Source organism: Nanorana parkeri, unplaced genomic scaffold, assembly GCF_000935625.1.
Source record: "Nanorana parkeri isolate BGI_ZX_2015 unplaced genomic scaffold, ASM93562v1 scaffold3, whole genome shotgun sequence".
Taxonomy (NCBI): Eukaryota; Metazoa; Chordata; class Amphibia; order Anura; family Dicroglossidae; genus Nanorana; species Nanorana parkeri.
The window spans coordinates 5078837-5104129 of NW_017306271.1; the positions used below are offsets into that span (position 1 = coordinate 5078837).

Genomic DNA, 25293 nt, shown 5'->3' on the forward strand with positions numbered 1-25293 from the left:
CTACAGGTATTCCTCACTTAACGACCGAGTTCCGTTCCTACGACCAGGTCGTTAAACGAATTGGTAATTAACTCTCTACAGTACTGTACTGCATTAGTACAGTACTGCATAGTGTTGCAGATGTACAGTACCGCACAGTGTACTGTACATCGGGCAATTAAAATATTTACCGGGACCCGCAGTGACGATCGGAGGACATCACTTCCGCCGGCGACGCGTCGCACTGACGCGCAAGGTCGGAGGTCACTCGGAGGACGGTCGTAAGTGCGAGTGGTCGCAAAGCAGGTACGTTGGTAACCGAGGATTATCTGTATTCATTTTGTCAGACTAGGGCTGTTCTTTGGCCTTTTCCTGTATTATCTCAAGGAAGGTTATTAACCTTCCTTGTTTTTATCATTGACTACAGAATGACTACCCTTTATGTTGTAGTGATCTGAGGGTGGGAGTGGTTGAGCAGCTTGGCAAGGTGGTAGCATGTGAGGGGGAACTTGAAGAGCAGGAGAGATGGTATCAGCCTGCAGGGACATACTGTATTAAGGGGATGACAGGGGACTCCCTCTGGCCAGCACAGTACCAGGGAGCACTCCAGTACCATACTTCACCAACTGCTGTCCCCCTGAAGGCACTGCTTAATGTAATGGCACTGCACTGTAATGTGTACCGGTAAATGGTACTTTACTGCGCTGTCCACTGTTGATGTCCCCACTTCTGCACCGCTGGTACCGCTGTCCCTGATGGCAAAGGAAGCCTGTTAAAAAGCAAGCCTGTGGCGGTGGAGGGAGCAGAGCGTATTAGCTGATACTTGCTCTATAGCGCCGGTTACTGTGACAGGCGGAGTAATAACAGATGCACTCCGTCTGTAAAAAGTGAAAGAAAGGGATCAGCATTACCGATACTGACCATTTTGTTGCGTGTCTTAAATTCCCTTTAACCAGTTACCACCAAGTGAGAGTGTTTGTGAAGATTATGGACTGAATCATGCAGGGCTACCAGATGGTTTTTACAAGTAAGTTTAGTCAAATTGCTGACCTAATTAAAAGGATTTTATTATCTTTTCACAGTTTAAAATATACAAGTAAAAGAGATCAGCTTTGAAGTGTATTTAAACCACAAAACAAAAATGTAATTTCTTTCTTGTCCATTGAGGGACACAGGCAGACTGTAACCTTCATGGATATACTGCTGCCTACAGGAGGATTGGACACTGGCAACCAAACAAATTGGAGCCCAGTCAAGGATATCCTCTCCCACTACCAGCAAGCCTTAGTGTTTTTCTTTTTTGCTAGTGTCCTGGAAAGTGGGGCAACTACAAATTAGGCATTGCAAAATTCTGACGGCCACAGGCATGACTCCCAGAGGCAAGAGGCATAATGAGATTTATAGTTCCACCACAGCTTGAGGGCTGGAGTTTGCGTTCCCCTGCTCTAGCCAAAGCAGTGGATGGCGTTGGTGGCTTTGTGGAATCAATACACCCTGATCTACTCCTTTCTTTGCAGGATTGAGATGGAAGGCAAATGTGGTGATCCTCATAGCTCTGGATTGACCCAGTTGGATGTGGTACTCCGATCTGATAAGATTCCTGGTGGACGTTCTGTTTCTCTCATTAACATTTGAATTCCGTTGCCAGGGTTGTAATCCTTTCACCCCTTGTTAGGACAGGCAGTGTTCAAATCTGTTTTACAACTCATAATGAAATCAGCCAGCACAGTACAGACAGGGCCAACAAACCACTTACAACCCCTCCTAACATTACAAAGAAGAAGCAATTAGAAATATTACCAAGCCAAGTAAAAGCCATTTAACCACTTGCCATCCGCCCAAAAAACGGACGGACAGCACAGTCACATTGGTGGGTTGCCGTAACTAGACGGGATTTTTTTTCTGCTTGCGTGCGCCCCCTAACGCGCACAGGCAGAAAAAACCCGTCTGATGTAAAGAGCCGTTACCGTTCACATACACACGATCAGCGGCTCTATAGCCGATCGTGTGTATGTGCTGGCTGTGTGACCCCCCCTCGAATGCCGCCGCCCCCCCTCCTGACCCCTCACCTTCAATCCAGGGATCCGCTGCCCCATCTGCGGGACCGGCTCGGGAGGGTGTCAGGAGGTAAGATGGGAGGGAGATCAGCATCTTCTTCCTTGCTGATCTCTCTCCGTGCTGTGAATGCAGAAGTAATGTGTATTACATCACTTCCGCATTCACCTGTCAGTCACCTGGCTGCTATTGCCAGAGAGAAGAAGCTGATGAAGCAGATCTCTGCTTTATCAGCTTCTTTTGGGGTCCCCAGGTGACATTAGGGGTCTTTGCTATTTGCATAGGGGGATTGTTATCCCCCTATGTAATAGCAATGACATTAAGTGTAAAAAAACATAAAAAGAGTAAAAAAATAAATAAAAGTCACATATAAAAAAAGTTTTTAAAAAAACCCCAAATTTTTTAAAGGACTCACCTCATAGTTCTAGCCGACCTGTGACAATGAGGATGTCAAAGGTCGGCTCAGTCGATCGGGAGGTGAGCGAACACATACCGGCGTACGCTCAACTCTCGATCCTGTCACAGCCGTGACAGGGGAGGGGCTGGATTCCCCCCTCCGATCTGCCAGCGCTGACTGGTGGATTGGACGGGAGAGGGGGCGGGTAGAGCTGGCTCTGCCTCTAGATAGGCAGAGCCAGCTGTCACTCACACAGCTGGGCGGATCCAGACATAATTGTCGGTATCCGCTTCAGCTGCGGCGTAGTAGCTCGCGGTGTACTGCGGCGTCTCAGTATATATATATATATATACTGAGCTTAGGGTGACGAGAGGACGCTAGTTCGTGTCGTGTGGATGGTTGAATTTCACTTCTGGCTGTTACATAGTTGCAGAGTGAGGTTGAAAACAGAACCCTATACCCACAGATGATCCAGAGATAGGCGGAAAAAAAGGTGATCAGTGCCTCCATCTCATTGGATGCATGTGCTTGTTTAGCTGACAATCTTTCGCCCGAACCTTTTCCATTGACAAAGATGAAGATGTCAGGCAGAGTAACAGACAAACTGAATTTTACTAAGTGAATGGCCAGGTTAAGTGTTGCAGAGCATTGGGAAATTTGCTCTCTGCAAATTAAGTATTACTATCTTTTCAGTATGTGCTTGTTATTTACAATTTCAAATAAATGATATTATGGTCACTGCTACCCAGATTCTCTTTAATATGAACATTTGTAATCTCCACTTTGTTTGAGGTTAATAGATACAGCACAGTATCATTTCTCTGCTGGCTATTGTATGGTGACAGCTGGATCCGCAGTTGTCGGAATACCCAAATTGTGATTGCAGCTCATTTGCTGTAGTCCCTGTTTGGCCAACTTTTTTTCGCCAAGCTCCCGGGCACTCCCCAGTTTTCTGTTTATAGTGGATCTGTTATCGTTTTGTTTTCTGTTGCCTACCTCTCAGTTGGGCTGCTTTTGGATGTCCTAGTGGTTACAGTCTTCCTGTGTCCCTCAATGGATGAGAAAGAAAATAGGCTTTTTATATTGAACATAAAATCCTTTTCTTGGAGTCCCTTAAGAGTCTCCTTTCTAATTATGCTTTGCTGCAGAACTGAGGCATGTTAGTAGTAGAAGGGTTATCCTTGGGCTGGTCTACAATTTTTTGTTTGCCATTGTCCAATCATTCTGTAGATTGCAGTATAACTTTAAAGGTTACAGTGTTCTGTGTTCCTCAGTGGACTTCAAGAAAAGGATTCTACGGTGAGTACAAAAATCCTATTGTAATGCAGCTTAGCAGTCCTTAGGTGTAGTGGCTGCATTGGTTTCCTTTTTTCAGGCTTTCTTTTTCCATTGTATCCACCTGGTGATCCTGCCAGTAGCACACTTGTGCTAGGGTGGCACAATCACAAACAAACTGCACTGTATCTATGGAGGAGCAAAGTTCTTACTCTCTGTTGCTCTTCTGATTCGGACTACAAACACACCCTGTCCATTAGATAGGCAGTTGGTGTTCTTTAGTTCCCAGAAGATAGCTGTGAAGGCTGATAAGATGTTTCAATATATCAGTCCAAGAGTGCAAGACTTCTGGCAAGATCAACAGGTATTTTTTTTGTACTTTGTATTTGTACATTTCATATGTAAACTGTGCATTATTGCACTCTTATCTCAGTGCATGTCTATACTCGGCTTGCATCCACATGACTGACTGAACACAAAACAGTTTGTAAGTGGCTTATCATGAGTTTGGTTTTTCTTTTGGCTAAAATGCTGATTGCACTGTTAACATATAAGTAGCTACTAGAAAGAAAATCTACAAACCTATATATGAATGCAGTCATTGAAAAAAAACATCATGTTTGTCTGGTTAACTTAATCATTATACCTCCAATATGTATGCCCTCTCATTTCACTTTTATATGTGTATATATAGCAATTGTTGTTAAATAATTTTGGATAGAGTAGGGAAGAAGTAGATCCCGACAGGATTGTATTGCTGTGTGTGTACTTGACAGGGAGATTTACCATTTTCTCAGTGATGGGAAATTGATATTTCAGAGTTATCACGAGAACATGAGATGATGGTAGATCTTCCAATGGGAGAGCTTTCTCCACTGACAACTGTCTAAGAGGGGAATTCCTCTTTGTCTTTGTACAAATTTCCTCTCACTTCCAGTTATGTCTCTGGAACAGAAAGTGAAGGGAAATCTCTGCAATCAGACACAGACAGCAGGAAGTAAGCTGACAAGGGTGTTAACCCTGTTTTTGTTATACACACACAAGATGGAGATAAACTTTTCAGACTACATAATGTAATATAGCTGAGGGCTTTCTTAAAAAACAGTGCACTCTGAAAGCATCATTGTTGGCATTTTATTTTAGTATAACAGGATATTTATCTGATTGTGATCATGGTGTGGGAAGAAGTGCAACAGACAGACAGTATTTCTTCATCAACCAACGGCCGTGTGATCCAGCTAAGGTAACCTGCTCTTGGTTGGGTTGGGGTAGGGATTTACATTGAATTGTATTTCTTACATCAGCTATGCAAGGAATGCCGAAAGTGACACTAAACTTAGGAGTTGAACCTTAAAAATGCATTCAAGTATATTATTAACAAAAATTTAGCCTATTTGTGTATCATTCAGCTGTAGACCCACAAGACATCTCTGAATTCGAGCTGTCCTGTCCTTCCTGTCTTCACTTCTGGAGGGTGGCTATGTTTGTCCCCCATGGTTCCTGTGTGTTTTGTAAAGTAGCCACCGTTTCAAGCTTGCTCCATTGATGGCCTACACTCTCACGTTAGCTGCTTTGTGATTGGATTGTAGTCCATCACAGGAGTGAGCTTGGAGCGGTGGCTACTTTACAACACACACAGGGACCATGGGGAACAAAAGTAGCCACCCACCAGAAGGAAGGACAGTGTCAGCACCAATTCAGAGATGATTTGAGGATCTACAGCTGAGTGATACACAAAAATATATATATATATATATTTATTTTACGCATAATGTATGTTTGTCCATTCCTTTTTGATAAGAACTTTTATGCAATCCACTCTCACTGATTCCCTGGGAAGGCGGTGCTCTATCAAAAGAACACCGGCTTCACTTCCTTAGGCTGCCTGGCTTGCTGATCAATCAGGAAACCGGGCAGCGGGTTATGACCTGCCTCCCAGCTTCAAGATTGGTCAGGAAGCCAGCTTCACTTGTTGCTAGGCAGCCTGGCTTCCTGACCAATCAGGAAGCTGGGCGGTGGGTCATCAGGTCAGGATGCCTAGCAACAGGTTAAGCTGGCTTCCTAGACAATCAGGCAGCCTGGAGGCAGGTCATTACCTCCCACCCGGCTTCCTGATTGGAAATGAAGCCGGCTCCATGCTCCCTCAGCGCTGCCGGTCAGACGGGGATCTACTCTGACCGGAAGTTCTGGTATTGGAGGTAAATATCAGAGCATTTGGGTGAGTACGAGTATTTGCCCAAATACTCGATATCTGCACCGATATTGGTATAGGTATCGATGCATCCCTAATATTTATCCATACATTTTTGCAAAATGGATGAATTTCTTCTTGTGAATTCTTCTGTAAATTTCTCTTTAATAACTTCTCTTACATACAACTTTTCTTTCTTTGATCAGGTTTCTAAAGTTGTGAACGAGGTATATCACACGTTCAACAGACATCAGTATCCATTTGTTGTTCTCAACATAAGTGTTAATTCTGGTGAGATGTTTTCATACTCTGCAGCCAATCCACTTAGTTTAGCAATACAGGATCTCTTTATTATACAGTCCTAGTTGTGTCCCCGTCCATTCCTATTTAATTACAGATATTATAAAAAAAATTCTCTTAGCTCCGCAGTTCTTAGATCAAACATTCTATTAGTTAGAAAATGAAGCATAGCTTCTTACCCCTGTCTTCTGCCCACAGCAGTGAGATCCTGGAAAATAGAGAGCGGCCCAAATCTCAAGAGAACTTTCTCTTGTAATGGAAGCATCTTCTCAAGATTCGGTGAACTCGTTGTTCCCCAGGAGCCTTAATAGAGGGCTGGTGGCATGTGGCGGGATTTGGCATAATGCTCGGCAAGTTATATATATTAAAGTTCAAAACATGCCGCACTCCATAGGATCTTGTCCAGAAAATAAGTCTTCATTTAAGAGCAATGAATACACTGTCCATATCTCTCTTCCTCGATCCTCAACCCATAGAGCAGTGATGGCGAACCTATGGCACGCGTGCCAAAGATAAATAAATTGATTTTGCGTCGCAGTTTGGGCACTCGGGTTCAAAAAGGTTCGCCATCACTGCCATAGAGGTTCTGAAGGTTGAAGACTTCCTGTGTCCTTCAATGGATGAAAAAGAAAATAGGATTCTTGTACTCACCGCAAAATCCTTTTCTTGGAGTCCATTGAGGGACACAGGTCTCACCCCTCAGTGCTTATGATTATGCTCTCTGTACTGCTTTGCTACAAAACCGAGGCATGCAGGTAGTGGGAGGGGTTATCCTGGGCTGGTCTACTGTTTTGTTTTTTTAGTTGGTCAGTGTCTTAATCCTCCTGTAAGTGATAGTATAACCAGAATGTTTAAGACTTCCTGTGTCCCATAATGGACTCCAAAAAAGGATTTTATGATGAGTACAAAATTCCTGTTTTATGTTATTTATACTTGTAAAATACAAACGTACTTACTATTTTATGCATGTGCAGATTGGTGGTCACCCCTTTGATCTGCATATGAATTATATAGTTTATACAATGTAACAACAACACAGGAGTGGCTGCACTTTCAGTAATAGCAGCAGAAGAAGCATGGGCAGGGGAATAGGAGCTGAATGTGGGAGATATTTCATAGAAAGTTTGTTGAAGTTTTTTTTAGGATGCATCTCTTAACTTCATCTCTTAACGATGTTCTTTATCAAGATGAGGCAGTGTATTTATTTTACACATATCCATTCCTTTTTGGTAAGAACTTTTATGCAATCCACTTTCACTGATGCTGAGATATCGCCCCTTGCTGCTTGTTGATCACCCTCTATTGTAGCAGTGAGCTTTGCATACAGGCTTATTCAATAAAGCAGTGCAAAGAGCATAAGGTGATGTCCTAGTCCCGGTGTTGCTTTCTGGATGTGGTATGCCATAATTTGAAGTTTGTGTCCCCTTTATCAGAGCTACAAATAACATATAAGATGTAATCTATAAACAATATATATGTACATTGTATCAAATATTATATAAAATTATGAAATACTGTATCAAAATTACATGTAAAATTAGTAATAACGAAAGTAATATTTTGTGCAAACATTAACTGAAATAATATATTTAGGTAATAATATTATATAACAATACAAAATAATAAATGAACAACATAAAAAGTATGTTTATCTGTATACATGGTTACCTAAAAGGCGTCAGTAAAAATGCATTATACCTGTGTATATGAACATAGATAATTTTTCATAATTTAACGATTGTTGTATGTGAGAGAAGAAGTAATACTTTGTTTGTATGGAACTGGTGTTCCTGAGACCTCTTAGGTAAACATATATTCAGATATACACAGTTTTTATGTTGTATTAACTTATTGTTCTCTATTACCTGTATTCTTTAATTTTATTGTTTAATATTATTGTAATTTGTACTAATTTTGCATATTGAGTTCAGATTTGTCATATTTTTATATTTTATTTGATAATATGGACATTATATACTTGTATTATATTTTATATGGCAAATTATATGCTTAAAGGAGAACTATGGGGTCAGGGCTTTTCCGCATAGTTCTCCTAAGGGTCACGGGAGAACACAAACTAGCGTTCTCCCGTGACCTCGCAGTATACTGAGATGCCACAGCCGGGACGGATCCCGACAATACTATCTGGATCCACCCAGCTGCCGGATTGACAGCTGGCTCTGCCTATCCAGAGGCAGAGCCAGCTGTGCCCGCCCCCTCCCCCGTCCGTTTCGCCAGTCAGTGCTGGAGGATCGGACAGGGGAGGGGGGAATCCCTGCAGGGAGCAGTGAGTGACAGTCACGGCTCTCTGCAGGGATAGATCGAGAAGTGAGCGAGCGATGGTATGTGTTCGCTCACTTCCCGATCTACTGAGCCGACCTGTGAGAGTTTCATTGTCACAGGTCGGCTCTGATTATGAGGCTGAGTGAAAATCATTCGCCTCATAATTCTCCTTTTAATTATAGCCCAGATGAAGTTAAACACTGTAATTGCCCTATAAACACATCAAGTTGGATCTTACTCACTTTTTGTTAACTTTTTATTTAGTTTCTTCTGACTTGTTGCCCTGTAATATATCTTTACCTCTACTTACAGCAAAACAAACCTAAAAGCTGTTCTGCCCACTGTAAAATCTAGGAAAAATTAAGAAAGCAAACCGTGTATTAAGTAATATACATTTTGGAATACTTGTGTAAGGGGCATATAACTCATGCTATTTTGTCTTTGTCAGACGCAGCATAAAAAAGTAGTCAAGAGTTACATGTGACACACAAACTACTGATAGGTGACCACCAAGTGTTGTAGAATTTCTGTACTAATATACACTCTGCTAGTTTTACCAGTTAAATGTTTGTTGCTATGCGTACAGTTTTCGCAAACTGATCTGTTTTAAATTTCACTTTTCCTCTTTTCATTCTACAGAATGTGTTGATATCAATGTCACCCCAGACAAAAGGCAAATTCTCCTGCAGGAAGAGAAGCTTTTGCTGGCAATATTAAAGACCTCGCTTCTGGCTATGTACAGTGGCAATGTGAATAAATTAAATCTGAATAATTCGTTGATGGATGCCACAGGTCTGTGAATCATGTTATTTCTAGAATGTGCAAAAATCATTGGCTGCTAGGTTTATAGTGCCACTTAAAGGGATTTAATATATGTAAAGATGGCAATGAAAATAATTTTGACAACTGTTTGCAGGATTCATTTACATAGGAGCCGATGTCTGAGCTCCTGCAAAGCAGTTCAGTGGTTTCACTGGATAGTGCAGTTTGTAGCTGGACATGCAAACGCAATGAACTTAGATACAGTTTTTTGGGGAGTATCCTCAAGTGATTAAGTTATACTGAGCTGCTATAATTTGATTTGGGCAGAGCTAAGATATTGAGGTATCCTGGCCTGCAAAAATTACAGCCTTGGATTGTGGTCATTTAAGAAACTTGGTTAGATGTGACCACATGGTTTGCAGAACTGAGAGATCTGATATTCAGAATCATTGCTGGGATAAAAAGAAGAGGTGTTGTACAGATCTGCTTTGTTGTCATTATATATATTCAATTGGCATAGTACCAGATAGACTCTGCCCAACTGGAGGAAACACAAGCACAGAGAGGTTGAAACCCCCTCTAGCAGCTCCCACTCCCATTTCTTGCATTTCCTGTGCCACCTGCAGACACACATGAAGATGCATTCTTACCAAGCTGACATGAGCTTGTAGTTGCTGCATGTCAAGTGCCGGTCCTGAAAGTGAAGCAATGTGAGATTGCACTCACAAAGTCAGATAGAAGTGACATTTCGGGACTGATCAGCTGTTCCAGGACAGATCGGTTTTCCTGTACATACGATCTGCGATGCCGATTTGCCCTGGAACAACTGGAATTCTTCACCTTTTGCCAGTCACATATTTTACCACAGGAAAGGTGGGCGTGATTACATTAAATGTGTGACCACGTGACCGGTCACACATTCCACCACTGAAAAACTGGGTGGGATTAGGTTAAAATGTGTGACCACGTCACCATATGCAGATCCCCTTTTTCCGATGGGACGTGTGTGCAGTCCCTCACTGTTTACATTATACTTTGATGCTGTCGGGCTTTCCTTTACATTTTTTCAGGCCAAAGCACCAAATTAATCTGTTTCTAGCACCAGACCCAAGCAGAAATATGGTGCATGTCAAGTTATCAAATTTTTCACCTCCAAACCTCTTTTACTTCAGGATTTCATGGGTAATCTTAGAAGGGAAAGGTCTTCCACTTTTCAGTCATCTAAATCGGTGTTAGAAAATGTTAAGCAACCTTTGCAAGCAGCAGCAGCCAAATAATCTGATAGTCAAGGCAGTGCTAGAGGACTGGTTTCTTCTGATTCCAAATGGGAAGAAGGAGAGGAAACTCATTCTAATAATTCTGAGGTCAAGAGTAAAGAGCGCACAAATGGTTTGCAGGTTAAAGTCCCCAAATGAATATGTTTCCTGCAAAAAAAAAAAGGAGAAGTTATTGAAAACTGTCTATACTACGGAACTAATCCAGGCTATGGCTACATCTAAATCCTTGTAATGTATTTGTGTATCACTCAGTTGTAGATCTGTGTTTTTGAAGTAGCCACTGCTCTAAGCCTACTCCCGCGATGGACTCCAATCTCATGTTTATTTTACTAATTTGTATTGAGATTGTAGTCTATCACGGGAGTGAGTTTGGGGTGGTGGCTACTTTACAACAAACACACAGACCATAGGGAACAAAAGTAGCCACCCTCCAGGAGGAAGGACAGTGTCATCATGAATTCAGAGATGATTTGAATGATCTACTGCCGAGTGATGATCGGAATCATGATCGGAAAGCCAAAGTGTTTCAGGGGCCTATATCCCCTTCATCAAATTTAGAAGTCCAAAAACCATGACATCTAAAACATTCCCATTTAGACATATAGAAAGAAAGAGAAGTCATAAATGTAGCCAGATTATAAACATCTAAACATTTTATTAAATCATTAATATGCAATATCAACCAAATTAGATGATGAGAGAAAAGTAAATGATCAAATATATTGTGAAATGAATGAAAATGTACAATTCTTAAAATAGGCACTGCAAGTCCTTAAAGTAGAATTAAAGTCTCCTCTTTTTTTTTTGGCATATATCTACTGCTAGCAATCGGTAGATACATGCCACAAAAAAAGTGGCCAAATATGAAATACTTAGATATGCCTGCGCCGCTTGCTCCCAGCTACAGAACACAGATCTGTATGGCTGTGCTGGAGGTGGGCGGGAGCATGCGCAGTCCATATCACCGGCGGGGAGAAGAGGAGAGACTCTGGAAGTCAATGCACGCATTCGTAAATGTGCACGCCGGACAGACACCATGGGACAGGAAGAGACAGCAGTATGCGCTGGAAGGAATGCTGGAAACGAGTGGAAGAAAGAAGACGATCGCATCAAGAGGCATCACATAAGGTAAGTATTAAAAGCAGAATTAGAATGGGTAAAAAAAAAAAAAATGTGACTTTAATGTCACTTTAAAATAGGCACTGCAAGCCCTTAAAATCCATTATGTGTTATCATAATTATAATATTCATTTAAATAAGCTGTTACATGGACCAAAAATCGCCAAAAAAGGTGCACAAACCATGTTTGTCTGCACCTCAATGCGATGTAATTCTGCACTATTTAAGCATTCTCTATGGCATATAATAAAATATATAGTTGCCATTTTTATAATTATGTATGGTTGCATATATTTGTTTTCATGGGCTTTTGATGGCACACATTAATATTTATATAGCATTGGCTTTCTGTACACATCTAAAATATAACTAAAGGTAAAACCTTTTTTTTTTTTTCTTCATTTGGAGAGGTGAGAAGTTAGAACCATGGTCAGGTTTGTATTGCTGCCTGCCCTCTAATTTTCCTGCTCACCAATGTCACAGTGAATAAAAGGGTATATCCAAAATGTTGTGATTCCATTAGAACAAGAAGAGAGGCAAAATCTTCCAATGGGAAAACTTGTTCCCATGGCAGCTGTCCAAGAGGGGGTTCTCTCACATTGGTTAGATATTCCTCACTTCCTGTTGAGTCCACTGGTCAGGAAGTCATGGGAAATCTCCCTAATGAGACACAAACTAAAAAAAAAAAACTGACGGCGGTTTTGACTCTCACTTACCATATGCAAAATGAAAAGGTTTGGCTTTAGATTATACTGAAGAGTAGAGCATTGAGCATTCACCATTATCAAATCACATTGTACCTCTTTGCCCTTGTTGGAATCAGGTACTTGCCCCTCTTGTTTACTTCCTTTTCTGACATGTATCCTACCTAGTACTCAAAGATTCTTGTGTCTACAGTTTGAAGTGAGCCACCTTGAGATTTGCATTTTCATCAACCTTTGGTCTGTGGCCGAGCCTGTCCCTTTTCCATATCTGTGGCTAATAATGATATTGTACCTGTACTTGAGAATGGCATTTGGTGGGGCTTAGCCCTCAAGTGAAAATCCTTGGTACAAAGTGAAAGTAGTTTAAGATAGGCCTATAGGGAAGGGTTTCCTGGCGTATAAAGTTAGAAGCAGGCATTTTGTGAATTCCTATGCAGTCATTTATTTTTAATAGATTAAAATGACTCGCATGTTCTCTTTAAAGACTGCTAAGAAGTCCTTGTGCCCATATTTTAACTACACCAGTTTGGTTTCATGAAGGAATAACAGATGCAGTTTAAATGGCATGTCCTGTTTCAAAGTAGCATCCAATTATCAGTTTATTGACAAGCCAAGAAAACCAGTAACCATTTGCTGCAGTTCTTGGCTTACGTTAAGATGCAGACAAAAGAGAATAAAAAATACCATAAGGTTAAAGAATACATTTGAATATTTATGAAAATAAATCCTCTAATTTTCTTCTGTCAATATGTCACCCTTTTCTTACAGATTTTTCTCTGTGTTGTATTGTTTTATGTTCCAGATCTTAATATTGTTTTAGGTCCAGTTTTACTATATACTGCATTGTTACAGAACAGTAATTGAGAGTCTCTCAAGCAAATCAAAGTATAAAAGGCATAAATTCCTGTATGCACTCACTGGTTGAATGTTTAGGATAGAATTGAGGATAGAATATATTTGTTTTTAAAAAAAAAGGTAGTGTATCATGAGGAAACGTCCCTTTTTAATAATGTTAGTTGTGTGGCTTTCATGCTGATTCAGATAGTTTGACCCAGAAGAAGCATGCAGGTCATAAGTTTAGACTTTACTCTTCTTCAAGCTGCTGGCACCACTCCGTTCGACAAAATTACATTTTCAATAGCCCTTTTTTGAAGGAGTCGGGCCAATAACTGTCAGCTGTCAGCTAATCAGCAGAAGTCACTGTTTGGGTATTCTGGCAGCTGCAGGCGCTGGCTGTCAGAATACAATAGCCTGGCAGGGGAGATTGCCCCATCCATGCTGTTTAATGTGGATGGGGGTAATGAAACCTTTTTTTTTCTCCTTCATCCTACAAGTATGGCCAGCATTACATGCTATAATATTTTGTCCTGGACCAGTAACTTACAGATTCAAAGCCAGGAAACTAGCTTTCTCATAAGGAGCAATGACAACCTACATAAATCTCTCAGTTTAGCTTTCTTTAAAGATGAAGCAAAATAATTAACAAAATGTTATTTATGATAGGGGTGTCTTACATAAGGAAAAGCAGAGAACTTGCATATGTGGAGAAGCATTTTAAATATTTTATAGTTGTAAAATTAATTTCCATTTAAGAACACTCATTTGGAACTGTAGTCAGCATTGAAAAGCCCAGCCTCTCTGAAATGTGTAAGCAAACTAATAACTGGTGTTTGTGAAAGCTCCTGTCAGTTGGCTGCATGTAAAACTCAACATCTTTGTTTCAGTTTTTGGAAATAAGCCTCTATGTCTTTTAAGGTAAAGGTGTTTCCTATAGCAACTAGTTCAGCTGGCTGTAGCCTAGTGCAGGTTAGGAAATTAAACCTTATTTGATGTTGTTTTAGAACCAGACCGTTTTTTCCCCCCAAGTTTTAATAATTGAACTACAGTTAGCAGACTTCTGGTATACTAGTTAAAGGAGCATTATAGGGAGAGTGAAATACACTCATCCCCATAGTTAGAGGTGATGTGAGACATTGCAGCTGTCACATGCTGGCCACTCTTTCCACTGTTATTTGAGTATATATATGAACTCAATTTACATATTTTTTAAAACTTTTTGTTTGTAGGGAATTTCAGAAAATTTAGTACAGAAGCAACTAATGGAGGTACAGAGCAAAAGGTATCAGACAGAGGGGCGCTTGTTGTTTCCAAGCTTAGAGAGGCTTATTCTCTCAATCAGAAATCATCATTTGGATCACCACAAAAAACACTGGATAAAGTCCAAAAATCTTCTCCCGGTCAGAGAACGCTTCAGTCCTTTAACTTTTCTACAAAAAGCCAAACTTGTGCCTTCAAAACAACATCACCTGTATGTGATAATAAAGAAGAACCAGCATCCCCAAACTCTTCTCATGAAGTTCCTTGTGTCAAAAATGATTATGATTCTGGCAAGGGAACCATTAGTAGCTCAGATAGTGAGGGAGGCCTTAAGACTCCTGATTTCTCCATCAACCTTACTAGTGAATGTCCAAAAAGTTCCCCAGGGACGCTATTGAAAATGGAGAAGATGGAGGCATTTCATGATCCACAGCCTCTTCTTGAAAGGGAGGTGATATTTAACCATCTTGTCCAAAAGGAGGAAATAAACAAGGGTTCTACTCCAGACTGTAAGCGTATGAAAACAGAGACTGAAAACACTTCAGCTACTGAAAAATTACAAATTGATTCCATCGATGCGCCAGTGAAAGTTATTAAGAGGATGGTGCCATTAAATTTTTCAATGTGTCGCCTGGCCAAGAGAATGGAAAATTTGAAACAACAATGTCAACAGAAGGAGGCGTCTGAATTGTTCCGCAGATTCAGAGCAAAGATCAGTCCAGGGGAAAACCAGGCTGCAGAGGACGAACTCCAAAAAGAGATCAGGTAACTCCATGGAAGTGGAACCATGGTCAAGCACATTTTTGCTTATTTACCCTTAGTTTACACTTTGGTATCCATCATAATTTATGTTTGTTTTTTGGAATTTCAAAATTATTTTAAGGTCTATTTATTGAGTTAACGTAGGGGACATACAGCAAGAAAAGGATACAACTACAATATTTTATCTCCTAACTCATTTTGTGAAAACTGTTGCTTCACATTCCAATATTCAGCAGTTGATCTTTTTTATAAAAATTAGATAAATGTAGCTTGCACAATTTATACACACCCCTCCCAATAAATACTAGTGCTTTACACAACCATAGGTACATTTTGAAAACTGCTGTACTCTCCAGTAATCTTTAAATCAAGAGAAGGTAAGTATTTGTCTTCATACTTATCAGCTACTTGATTTGTTTTCTTTGGAAATCCTACCTAATCCAGAGGGGAAAAAAACTAAATGAAAAAAATTATAATTAAAATCAAAAAACTAGATTTTTTTTATTGCAAGGGCTATTTGGGGAGGGTGGGTGAGATGGGTCATGAAGGGATTTACAAAGCTAGAGTTCAGCTTTAGGGACCATTTAGACATCAGTGTATGCCTCCAAGTGCATTGAACTGCCATTCATTTTGAATAGCACCCCCACGTTCTATACACTAGTTTAGCAACTCCTCAAAACGCTACTTAAAAAAAAAGTGGCATGTGCATCATTGCAAATTTTATTTGTATATGGTTGACACATTTATTAGAGAATTATGTTTGTGATTTAGTTTTTCAATGCCTCTAGTTCAACTGCAGGTTATGGTTTTTTTAATTATTTAATTTTCTTTTTTTACTCTATTGACAAGTTTCTTAGTTCAATATCAATACCGATGTTCTTATAAAGAAAAAAAATTAAGACCTATTGTCGCACAAATGCATTTTTTTTTTTTTACTTTCAGAAAAGACATGTTTGCAAATATGGAAATCATTGGCCAGTTTAATCTGGGATTCATAATAACCAAGCTGGACTCAGACCTTTTCATCATTGACCAGCATGCAACTGATGAAAAGTACAACTTTGAGATGTTACAGCAGAACACTGTGTTACAAGGTCAAAGGCTTATCATGTAAGTAGAACATCCATAGGAAATAGAAAATGATGTTCATAGCAGAAATGCCATCTTAACAGCGATTGCTATACTAATATCTGATTTTTGCATTTACCTATAACTGTTGATCTAAGGAACTGATGCTTCAGAGCATTTTTTTTCCATTCAGTACTGTTTGGTGTTCAGTGCCATATTCAATCCCTTTCTGACTATCTACAGTTGATATACGTGGAGTCAGTTACTCCATGTTAGAAAACCACTGACATGTTCCTTTTGCCCATTCTGACGTGACGTCATAGATGGTGGTCTGTCACTGAAACCTTTTGAAGCTAAAACATTATCCATATTTGATGTAACTGATATGCAAGTGTAAGTCTTCTGGCATAGCTGTCAGTGTGCCAATTGCCCCCACCCAAATGTTTCCCAAACCTTCATAGGTTTGGGAGGACACATTAATGTACAATTTAAATGATCAGGCCTTGGAGCCATAGGACAGCTTTAATAACCAATAAAACATGTACTTTAATCCCTTAGTGACACAGCTGCAGAAATGTTCTTCATTCCTGGGGACCGGAGCAATTTTGTCATTTTTGCTATGTGTTTGTTTAACCATAATTTCCATCTTCCTCGTTCATTGTGCCTACACATATTATATACCTTTTTTTAAAGGACAAAATGGGCTTTAATTTGATATACATATGTAAAGTCTTATTTTTCTATTTAATAAAATAAATGTGTATATAATTCATATTGCTAACCTTAATTAATTCATTAAAAAAATATTTTATTTGTCCTGATTTATAGGGTATATCATATGTGTGGGATTTCAGTCTCCCCAGCAGAGGCACAAATAGCAATAAAAACTTTACAAAGTATCTAACCTTTCCTTAAATAAATAAAAAATTTGCCTTTAAATATACTTTAATGCTTTACTATATCAAACTAATCCTGTGTTTGTTTCTGCTTTCCCAGACCTCAGAAACTAAACTTAACCGCAGTCAATGAGTCTATTCTCATGGACAACCTGGAAATATTCAAGAAAAACGGGTTTGATTTTACCTTTGATGAGGATGGTATGTGTTAAGAAATTGTCGGCAAACTCTTGTCAATGACACTGGACTTTGCCTATATATTATATGCAGGCAGTAAAAACTGATTTGGGTTTTGCGCAATAAAACATTAAAGTGCCAATAAAAAGGCATCTGCACCCAAAGCACTTTCCTCCATTTTGGAGGTAGTGGGGTGGAGCTCAGAACTCTCTCTTTTATTCGCCATTCTTTCTCAACTGTTCTTTTACTTGTAGTAAGGGTACAGAAATGAATAATCAGAAGCGCGAAGCAACCTTTCATACATATGCATGTGTACATACAGCAGGGCTCGACAAATCCCAGGCACCAGGTCACTATGGCGACTAGAAATTGGGTCCTGGCGCCTGGGCTTTTGTCAGCCCTTTTGGTTTCCCCTGCTGCCGCCTCCTCTGCATCAATTCTGCTCCCCCGTTCTCCCCACTAGGAGCCCGCTGCATGCTGCGATCTCTATCCCAGGGAGGAGAGACCACTGTCAGCCGATGTGACTCTGCATTCCCCTCCACCGAGCTGTGCCCCACCGTGCCCTGTCCCGTTGTGCTGTGCCCTGTCCTGCTGTGCTGTACCCATCCATGCCGTGCTCCAATGTGCTTTGCCGGGCCCGCGTTCCTCAGTAGAGAAGCCGGACCTGAAGGAGAACTTTCTCCTTCAGGTCCGCTCCTCTGCTGATTGACAGCAGGCAGTGGGCAGGTTTTATAGCTAGTCTGCTATTGGCTATTCCAATTTGAAACACTGCCTGCTGTGTTTACGTTCAGCTGCCTCAGCAGGCACCTGGCATTCCCCAGCTAAAGCTATTGAAGCGGAAAGGTGACACTAGGGGTCTAATAGATCCCTAATGTCACCTTAAAGAGAACCCGCAAAAAATAAATGTAAAGTCTCCTGCCACCAAGAACGTGCGCATACTAACGGAAACACAAGTCAGGTGCACCCACGCATGAAAACGATTGTGCTACACATGTCAGTTATTGACGCGTGCGCCAATTAAAACTAATTGAAAATTACAACTGTCATTGAAAATAAAGCTTTTACATTTTTAGTTTAAAAAAAAAAAACCTAACTTCTAACATTTTTAGCTGGCTCCTAGATTCAAAACAAGATGTCAAGACCTGACATACACTAAACATTTCTAAAGCAGAAGGCCAGGAAACTATGAAAACATGGATGAGGGAGTTGCAGAAATGTTTATTTCTCTTTTATTCATTAAAGCACACAACTCTGCTTTAGACAGTACGCTGGATACGACTGGATATGACTAAAAAACAAAACGCAACCCAATGGGAGCCTCTGCTTCTGGCCAAAACCCCTCACACTGTAAAACAATCTAAGGTATTAAGCTGCCCGTACTCTATCTGAATCTTAATCGAGTCTTGCTGAACGAAATTTGAGCCTTGTACCCATTTGAGGAGGATTTTGTTAATAAGTGGGCTACCCCCTCTGTGGATCAGTCAGTTTCCTGTCTTAAAAAAGCTTTGACCATCCCTGTGGAGGATGCACCTGTTTTCAAGAACCCCATCAACAAAAGTCTGGAGGCACATTTTAGTACCCTTTTCTTCTGATCTTTGCCTCTCAAACTAGATGATTGGAATAAGGCCATTAGAAGGGACCTTCTATTTACTATGGCAGTTGATCCCTTGATCAGAAAGCTCTTTGAGCTTATGCCTGCAGCCTTGAACTATGTTGTAAATGGGTTGTTTGAGGTTTCTTGCCTCATCACCCATATAAGTCTCCTGTAAGTGACGATGAGGAGGACTCTTTGACTGAAGTGTTTTGTTGCAGAACCCACATGCAAGAAGCAACACAACACCTCTTTGGTGTTTCTCTAGATACCCGTATCAAGGATGTTACCCAGGCAAGAGTACCCATGTTCCCCAGAAAAAGAAGCCTAGGGCTCAATCTGGGAAGACTCGCCCCTCGTTGGAGGCCAAGAACCCTGTACTTCCAAGTTCCCCAAAAACTGGGATAAATCTTATTTTGTCATGAGGGGGTGCCCCCACGTACAAAAGTGGGGGGAACGTCTGTTAGCCTTTGAGTTAGATAAATAGAGGAGCCCTCCGCACACCTCACAGCAGTCCCGGCCAATAAGCAAAAATGGTGCTCGCAGTGATGTTTTACTACGGATAGCGCCGTGCAGACACAGGAAAAGACGCAAATCACCAGCACTCAATAATGAAGATAAATATGTCCCTTTTATTGGACAAAAGCGTCACAGACATCCAAATAAGCCGACGTTTCGGGGCTGCGCAGGGTCCCTTCCTCAAGGTAGAAAGACGTCACGTCTTTCTGCCTTGAGGAAGGGACCCTGCAGCCCCAAAATGTTCCCTTTTTTGGATGTCTGTGACGCTTTTGTCCAATAAAAGGGACATATTTATCTTCATTATCGAGTGCTGGTAATTTGCTTCTTTTCCTGTTAGCCTTTGAGGACATATCGCGGACACATGGCTGCGGGAGATGGTTTCCAGGGGCTACAAGCTAGAATTTTGCTCCAAACCCCTCTTCTGTTCATTACTTCCAACCTGCCTGGGTTGGTGCACAGGAAAGCAGATCTCAATGCTGCGCTTATGGATCCTCTGGAACAGGGCAAAGGGTTAAAAAGCAGGGTGTCTTTTCCCTGGTACCTTTGGTGAAATAGTTCCGGTTCTACTTGAGCCTGTTCAAAGTTCACAAACCCAAAGGGGGCATGTGCCCCATCTTGGATCTCAAGCTCCTAAATGTTTTAATATGGGCTCAGAAATTCTGGATGGAATCCACCAGGCCAGTCAAACCCTACCTTCATCAGGGAGACTTTCTGGCCTCTGTGGACATCAAGGACCTGTAAGCACCCATATTTCTAGCACATCAGCATTTCCTTCACTTTGTTGTGGGTCTCTAGCATTTCCAGTTTGTGCCCCTGATATAAAGCCTTTGACTTTAACAACATGGCTGTTGAAGCCCAAGACTTGAAAGATAGAGGCATCTCTGAATTGAGTACCCTCATAATGCTAAAAGTCTACTATCGCACATTTTCTGTAGAATGAATCCTGACGTTTCTGCAGATGAGCCTGGATCAGCAGTTGACCTTTATTATTATCCAGAGTGAGGTCTCTTCACTTCCAATCATGTTCCAGAGACTGCTGGCTTCCCCTTCCTTGCTCAAGGGGGACTCCCATGTGGCTCCATCGTGCACTTCCCCATGAATTTGAGGAATCTCACTTTTCAATTTCTCTGTGCTGCAAAAGCTGTTTCGAACCTGTCAGGAATATTACTCTCTGCAACCCACATCCACATGTTTGCATTCCTTGTTACCTCTGCTAGGTAAGTGTCTGAGCTGGCGGCCTTGTCCTAGAAAGAACCCTTTTTAATCTTTCACAGCGACAAGGTGGTGTTGGGGCCCAGAACTTTCTTCCAACCCAAAGTAGCCTCAGCCTTTCACCTCAAACAGGAAATCATTCTCCTGCTGGCTCCAGTTCATCAGAAGGAGATCTTCCTATGCTGTCTGAAAGTAGTTCATGCTGTACAAGTTTACCTCACACACACTTTTTTTTTTTTTTTTTAGGAAGACTGACTCTTTCTTTGTCATTCCTGAGGATCCCCATAAGGGAGAACCTGATTCTCGTTCTATTATTTCTTGGTGGCTCAGACAAACTTCAAGCTTATGGTTGGTCTTACGGATCTGGTTCCACCCTTTCGTTCAAGGATCACTTCACTAGATCTTTGAGCACTTTGTTTTGCATCAGGCTACATTTGTAGCCTTACATCAGATTTGTAAGGCTGCCTTCTGGTCTTCTGTTCGCATGTTTTCTAACTTTACATAGTTACTCAGGTTGAAAAAAGACACGTCCATCGAGTTCAACCTACAGAGATATATTTTAAAAAAAAGCCTAAACGGAATGCTATTTCCCACAATTACCCACTATTGATCCAGAGGAAGGCAAAACCCCCCCCCCCCCCCCCCACACACACACACAAAGCATGGTTCAACTTGCTCCAACAGGGGGGAAAAAATTCCTTCCTGATCCTATAAGGCAATCGGATATTCCCAGGATTAACAGTATATGATGCTTAATATACCTATAAGAACTCAATATCCAGTAATATTCTGTGCATTTAGGAATACATCCAGATTTGTTTTAAAACCGTTAACTAACTAGAAAATGTGGAACTAGCTCCTGGGGGAGTCTGTTCCACATTTTCACAGCTCTAACTGAAGAATCCTTTTCCATTTGTAAAGGTTAAACCTCTTTTCCTCCAGATGCAAAGAGTGTCCTTTGCAGTGACCTTAAAGTGAATAATTTGGCACCAAGCTCACTATATGGACCATTTATGTATCTATACGTGGTGATCATGTCCCCCCTTAATCGCCTCTTCTCGCACCAGCTGGATGTTCTTGCCACATCTTGTGCCATCTTCGGATGTAAGGTCTTTTAGGCAGTTCTTTGAGCTGAGGTGGTCTCCATTTATGTTGGGTTTTTTTGTGGGCCTGTTAATGTGTTGTTGCTGCTGCCCACCCACTCAGTTGGACTGCTTTTTGATGTCCTGACAGTCTCAGAATTCTGAGTCCCTTAATAAACGAGAAAGAAAATGGTACTTTTGTACTTGAAGTTCATTGAGGTATAAAGGTCCTACCCCCCTATGTTTTATGATAGTGTACTTGGTACTGTTTTCCACAAAATGGAGGCATACTTGGAAGTAGGGGGGGTTATGCTGGGGTGGCCACAATTTTTGTTTGCACATCCTCCTGTAGGTGGCAATATAACCTGAAAGTCATTAAATTCCTGTGTCCTTAAATGAACTCCAAGAAATGGATTTTACGGTACAAAAATCTAATTTTCTCAGCTGCAGACAAGTGAGAAACATATGTGGTTCCCTTGCCCTGTGGCCTCAAAGGACCCCGAACTGGAGACTTCCCAGTTAGTGGTCACAGTCTCTGCATCTATTGAGTATCCACGTCCTCGGGAGCAACATCGTCCGCCTCAGTTTTGCGACACGGCCCCCACCCTGCAGACAAATCATAGATCGCATAGATCCTTAGCAGCAGTCATTACCGTACCAGTCCCTCAGCCAGGTGGGCAGACATCGCTTTACAAGCTCTCCAGAATTCTGCCCACTTCTCCCACGTGATCGGCCCTCAGCCTGCTACTGCGCATGCACAGGATTTCTGAATGAGCGCTGTGTAGTCTGCGCAGTAGCAGGCTGAGGGCCGATCACGTGGGCCCTGTACACACAGGAGACCTGGGCAGATCCGAGAGATCTTGGAGAGCGGTTTCTGTCCAGCTGGCCGAGGGACTGGTACGGTAATGACTGCTGCTAAGGATCTATGTGAGTTGAATGAAGTGCCTGCAGGTTGGGGGTCGTGTCACCATATTGTCAGATCTGTTTGGCCGGCCTTGATGCCGATTGGCTGGGAAGCTGGCTTCACAGTCAATCAGCATCGAGTCGGGTCAAACAGAATGGAGTCAGCTTCCCAGGCAATGAAGAAGCCGGGCGGTGGGTAATGACACGCCGTCTGGCTTCCTGATTGCCTGGGAAGCCGGCTCTATGCTACCGGAAGTATCGGTACTCGATACCGAAAAATCGGTATTGATGCATCCCTAGTGGAAACAATAGCTTGTTTTTTGTAACGCTTTAGATAAAATCAAACTCATGCGGTCAGTTTTTTTAAATAATGATTTTGACAGTTTTGGGCTGTATATACTCGGCAGTATGTTAAATCATTCCTGTGATTGTTTTTCAGCTCCAATCATGGAAAGAGTCAAGTTAGTTTCTTTGCCTACAAGTAAAAACTGGACATTTGGCCCACAGGACATAGAGGAACTCATATTTATGCTGAGTGACTCCCCGGGAGTGATGTGCAGACCCTCTCGTGTTAGGCAGATGTTTGCTTCTCGAGCATGCAGAAAGTCTGTAAGTTTAAAACAAGTGCACTCTTCTAACCATCAGCATTCATGGGCTCACAAATGTATAAACATTTAATCCAAGATGCATGTGTGCCACAGGATTCCCCAGAAGAAGATTTTTATAAGTAAATCTGTCCGTACCATAAAGGTGTTGGATAGACTTTTGCAGTTCAATGTATCATTAGCCTTCCAGCACCCTAGGTGTCCCTAAAGGTGGCCATACACTATGCGAAAATTCAAACACTGTGTGTACAGCTGGCGGCACATTTTCAGCCGTCATCCCTTGATCAGCTGATCGAAGGAGCCTGTTGGAAAATTTTTGAATGAACAGAGCCAGCAGCCAATGAGCTGCCAGCTGTGTTCAGGTATTCAAACAGTGGCTGGAAGCCGCCGTCCGAGTACAATGAAGACAGCGGGAGATTCCTTAATCAATGCTCGTAAGCGTTGATGGAGGAATGTGTTCTATTTTCTTTGTTCAGCCTGTGGTATGCCTATTAGTGTATGAGCAGCTTAAATATCAGGCTTCTGTAACATGCCATCACTTCTTGATAGTTTGTAGAGCCAGCCAACAGTAGTGAGGACCAGAAGCAAAGGGAAAGGGAAGCAAACTATCAAAAGATACAATTAATATGTGCCAGTAAAACAATAGCCTGTATAGTGACTGTCATAAATTATTCAACAATTGTGTCGCGCATTACCAACTTAATCTAAAATATTTCAAAGTGCTATTAGTGCATATATACACTTCATATAATCCTTCACTTAAAATGCTCTAAAACAATATACTGTATATTAGTGCTGAGACTTTAAAATGCTCAAAGTGTTCTTGCAGGTGTATAGTCCACACACTTATGACAAAGTGCTTAGTGCAAAACAAAGTCTCTCAGTGCTGTTTACATATCCTCTTCACTTGACACCACTCTTGTGCCCTCTTATGAAAAGCTCCCCTCCAGGTTAGACCTTCATATAGGTCATTAATCGCTCCAAGAATCAACAGATCGTTCATTGCCAGTGTTATTTTCTTCCTTCCCTTCCACAGTATTATAGTGTAGAGAGCAGGACCCCACCACATAGGAATGAATGGAACGCATAGTGTAAAACCAATAAATACCTTATTAAAAACGCACATGTGGAAAGACATGAACACACCTAATCATCGGTAACAATCAGTTCCCACTGCTCCGTTCAGCTGTCCAATATAGTGCACTGGCTGGATGGGGCTTCAGACCATACCACTGTGTCCTTTGCTCCACTCTGCGCCTAATAGCCCCGCCCAAAATCCAATGTACCCATCGCACGCCTGACCGAATAATACCCTTGGAGTTGGGTGGGTGCCAAAGTGACTGCAGATGCCTCTGCAATTTAAGATAAGTATATGTATAAAGTCACTTGCACTCCAATAGAATTTCAAGTCAAAAACGGTTTATTGACTCGATTGCTATCACATCATATAGCGACGTTTCGGAACAACAGCGGTTCCTTCTTCAGGCAAACAGAATGTCACATTCTCTTATCTTTAATAGCACTGCCCTACCTGGTATGTCACTTCGTCCGGGGCTCGGAGTCTAGCACTAAAATATATTGTTTTAGAGCTTTTTAAGTGAAGGATTATATGAAGTGTATATATGCATTATAGCACTTTGAAATATTTTTAGATTAAGTTGTTAATGCGCGGCACCATTTTTGTATTAATTTAGGGAAGCAAACTATGTTCCATTCACCAAAAATGCAGAAATTGTTTTTAGGTGAAGTTGCACTCAAAGCCCAATGCCCATGCTTATTTCTCAGCATCTGAGAATGTTCACTTGAATTATAGTCTCAGAATGTCTGACACTGTGTTGTCCTTGCAGGTGATGATCGGAACAGCATTAAACCTGCATGAAATGAAGAAACTGGTTACACACATGGGGGAGATTGAACAACCATGGAACTGCCCACATGGAAGACCTACAATGAGGCACATTGCCTGTCTGGATATCATTTCACAGGAATAAGTTTAAATGATATTTTTTAAACACAAAATGTATTTTCACGGTGGAAAG

The 25293-nt window shown here is 41.3% G+C and overlaps 1 protein-coding gene across 1 annotated transcript in view; it reads left to right on the forward strand.

Annotated features, from left to right (window-relative positions):
* PMS2 (PMS1 homolog 2, mismatch repair system component) overlaps positions 1 to 25293 on the forward strand; it is a 33613-nt gene extending 8320 nt beyond the window's left edge. The window contains 9 exon segments of the mRNA XM_018567694.1: positions 913 to 1006; positions 4850 to 4949; positions 6104 to 6188; positions 9120 to 9272; positions 14409 to 15204; positions 16144 to 16311; positions 17266 to 17366; positions 23089 to 23258; positions 25102 to 25293. Of these exon segments, the coding sequence (XP_018423196.1) occupies positions 913 to 1006; positions 4850 to 4949; positions 6104 to 6188; positions 9120 to 9272; positions 14409 to 15204; positions 16144 to 16311; positions 17266 to 17366; positions 23089 to 23258; positions 25102 to 25245 (1811 nt within the window). The 3' untranslated portion in view covers positions 25246 to 25293.